The 3129-nt window shown below is 36.7% G+C and overlaps 1 protein-coding gene across 1 annotated transcript; it reads right to left on the bottom strand.

Annotated features, from left to right (window-relative positions):
* Nucleotides 1–1044: 1044 nt before the first annotated feature.
* Nucleotides 1045–2432, bottom strand: LOC101587897 (olfactory receptor 52E2-like). The gene is made up of 3 exons (XM_004642087.1): nt 1526–2432; nt 1335–1406; nt 1045–1097 (listed from the first exon to the last, which is right to left on the bottom strand). The coding sequence occupies exons 1-3, from the start codon at nt 2430–2432 to the stop codon at nt 1045–1047; spliced, it is 1032 nt and encodes a 343-aa protein (XP_004642144.1).
* Between the last annotated feature and the right edge of the window lie 697 nt (nt 2433–3129).

Genomic DNA, 3129 nt, shown 5'->3' with positions numbered 1-3129 from the left:
ATATATTATAAAATTTAACTCTTGTACCTTGCTTGTGTCACAAAGTCAGAGAATTTTATTTGAAAGTGATATAAAAATGAAAACCCATGAACACTTCAAATAGTGTCTATGTTGACAAGGATAATAAGAAAAAGAGAACATTTTAATATAATTAATACTGGTAACACCCAAAAATTTTGTATTTAGTATAAATAATGACAGATAGGTCAATGTAGTAATTACTTTTGGAACATACTATAATATCAAGTACTGAACCTAATCCTTAATCTATGAAATAATAACTGTATTTATCAAATGAAGAAACTAAGGATAAACCAAACATATAGTATTAAAATGAAACCTAAGATTTGTTTAAGCATTAAAATAATAAGAATAGGGCCAGACCTATAGCTCATTGGACTAAAGCGCTTGCTTAGGCAAAGTGCAGAGGCCAGTTTCAATCCTCAGGCCTGCCCTGCCCCTGGGGCATGCTGAGACAGGGCGTGGTAGTGCATGCCTATAATCCAAGCACTTAGGAAGCTGCAAACAGGAAAATCACTAGGCGTCCGATCTATGTGGTGAGACCCTGAACACCCTGTAGACTCTGCCCTAAATACAGAAAAAAAATCATAAGATTAAAAATCATAAGATTAAAACAAGACATAAGACAAGACAGTGGAGAAAATAATGATAAGGTAACTCTATGTGCAAGTTAGAAAACACACAAAACTATGAAGTTCGAACAAAACAACTCTTTTACCCATAGGCTGTAGTTGGTTCATTTAAAATATAATTTTGCTCTTTCAACCCAATCTGCATTTGTGGGGCCAGGGAGATAACTCAGTAGAATAAGCACTTGCTTGGCAAGGTCCTGAGTTTAATCCCTGGTAGCAAAAACAAAACAAAACAAAACAAAACAACACCACATTTGTGATATCACTAGACAAAATGTTACAATAATGTTTTTGTTTTCCATTTATTTATCTTTACACTCCATTTTCTTATACATTTGTCAGTCCTTAATAAACTGTGTACTTCTATATGTTGAACATATTTATGATGAAATCACAGGAAATCATTACACATTTTTTGTGGAAGAACGAAAATGACAGAAATTTCTAGAAACAGGAAAAAGAGAAGAAGAACTAACATAGGAAGGCAAAGTGAAAAATAATCATTATAAGGAGACCTGGTGGTTAAAAGAGAAATATGTAGACCACCATCAGAATGATAATGGGTTGGACTGTGTACAAAATATGTCTGATTATCTAAACTTATTTAGAATTTACAATAAGTCATCAAAAATAACATGGTAGAACCCTGATGGGCTACAATTTGCCATAAGTGTTTCATACCACAATTTAGGCTGTCACTTTCTGTATTCAACAACATACCTAAAAAATGAAAACAAAAATAAATAAGCATTCCTGACAAGCATATTTAAATGTACATAATATTATAAGGTGTTTCTCTATAGAAAAGGTAAGTTCAATATATATTAGATGTTATGGCTTTTGATTACTTATAAACAAAATTTTTTTCACACGTTCATAAATCTGCTTGGTTCTAACTCCATAGATGACAGGATTAAGCATCGGTGGGACTACAACATAAAGATTGGCCAGGAGGATATGGATGTAGCGGGGGACATTTCTCCCAAAGCGATGTGTCATAAAGGAAAAGAGTGCTGGTGTATAGAAGGCAAGGATGACACACACATGAGACCCGCATGTGCTCAGGGACTTGAGTCGGGCTTCCTGAGACGGGAGTCTAAAGACGGTGCACAGTATCTGAACATAAGATAGAGCAATTGCTATAATGTCAAAAACCAAAATTGAAATAGCACCCAAGCCATAGATGATATTGATCTTGATACTGGCACAAGACAGACGAGCAAGACCCATGTGCTCACAGTAAGTGTGAGGGATGACATGATTCCCACAGAAGGGCAGTCGCAGTATGAGAAATACAAATGGGATAACAGAAATAAATGATCTAACTAACACACCAAGACCAATCCCAGAAACAACCCTGTTGGTGAGAATGGTGCTATAGCGAAGTGGGTTGCAGATGGCCACATAACGGTCATATGCCATCGCCAAGAGGACTGCTGATTCCATGCCAGTGAAGTTGTGGATGAAGAACATCTGGGTGAGACAAGCTTCAAAAATTATCTCCCTGAAGCTAAACCAGAAGATTCCAAGCATCTTTGGGATAGTAGCTGTTGAGAGACCCAAATCAATGGTAGCCAACATGGCCAGAAAGTAGAACATAGGCTGATGTAGGCTGCTCTCTGTCTTGATCACCATCAGGATAGTGAAGTTTCCCAGGAGAGCAATCATGTACACAGCGCAGAAGGGAAAGCCAATCCAGAGGTGAAGAGTTTCAAGTCCTGGAATACCCAGTAACAAGAAGGAGGAGGGGTGAAATGAGGTATCATTGGGAAGAATCATCCTGTTTGATAACACAAAAGCACATGCCCTTACAGATTAATATTCATCAATCTGTAGGGTATCAAGTAAAAGTCAGTGGAGATGGAATCCTAAAGAAAAAGAAGACTGTTATTCCATTGTACATATCTACTCTTAAATTCATTCATACAACTAAAAATGCATGTAAAGAACACTGTGAAAAAAGTACATTTAGAATGTCAAAGCTTGGGAAGAAGTTATGCTGTGAATTTTTAAAAAATGGTAGCATGGCAATAATCAAATGACTCTGGAAAACTAAGGAGGATTTCAAGTTAGACAAAGCCTAACATGGGCAATTTAGCAATTCGGTAAGACCTTATTTCAAAATAAAACAAAACATGCATGTATGCAGATGTAGATAAATGTGAAGACCCTGGGTTCAGGCTCCCGTACCACACCCACCCACACACATGCAGAGAGAGAGAGAGAGAGAGAGAGAGAGAGAGAGAGAGAGAGAGAGAGAGTTGTACATAATATATCAATCTTTGTTGGATCCTTTCTTCTCTACTAACTTTCAATAGTTTTATATTTGGCATCATGAATATCTTACCTCAATATCTACTCTAGTAGTTATGTACTCTGGTCACTACCAACACAATTTACTTTCAGTTTGCTACACACACGGATTAACCTGGCTACCCAGGGAATCATTTCTATTCAATATGCTTTGTTAGATGGT

The sequence above is a fragment of the Octodon degus genome, unplaced genomic scaffold, assembly GCF_000260255.1.
Source record: "Octodon degus isolate 3935 unplaced genomic scaffold, OctDeg1.0 scaffold00146, whole genome shotgun sequence".
NCBI classification, from domain to species: Eukaryota; Metazoa; Chordata; class Mammalia; order Rodentia; family Octodontidae; genus Octodon; species Octodon degus.
Note: the sequence above shows the minus strand (reverse complement) of the source record. Positions and strands in the feature narration are given on the sequence as shown.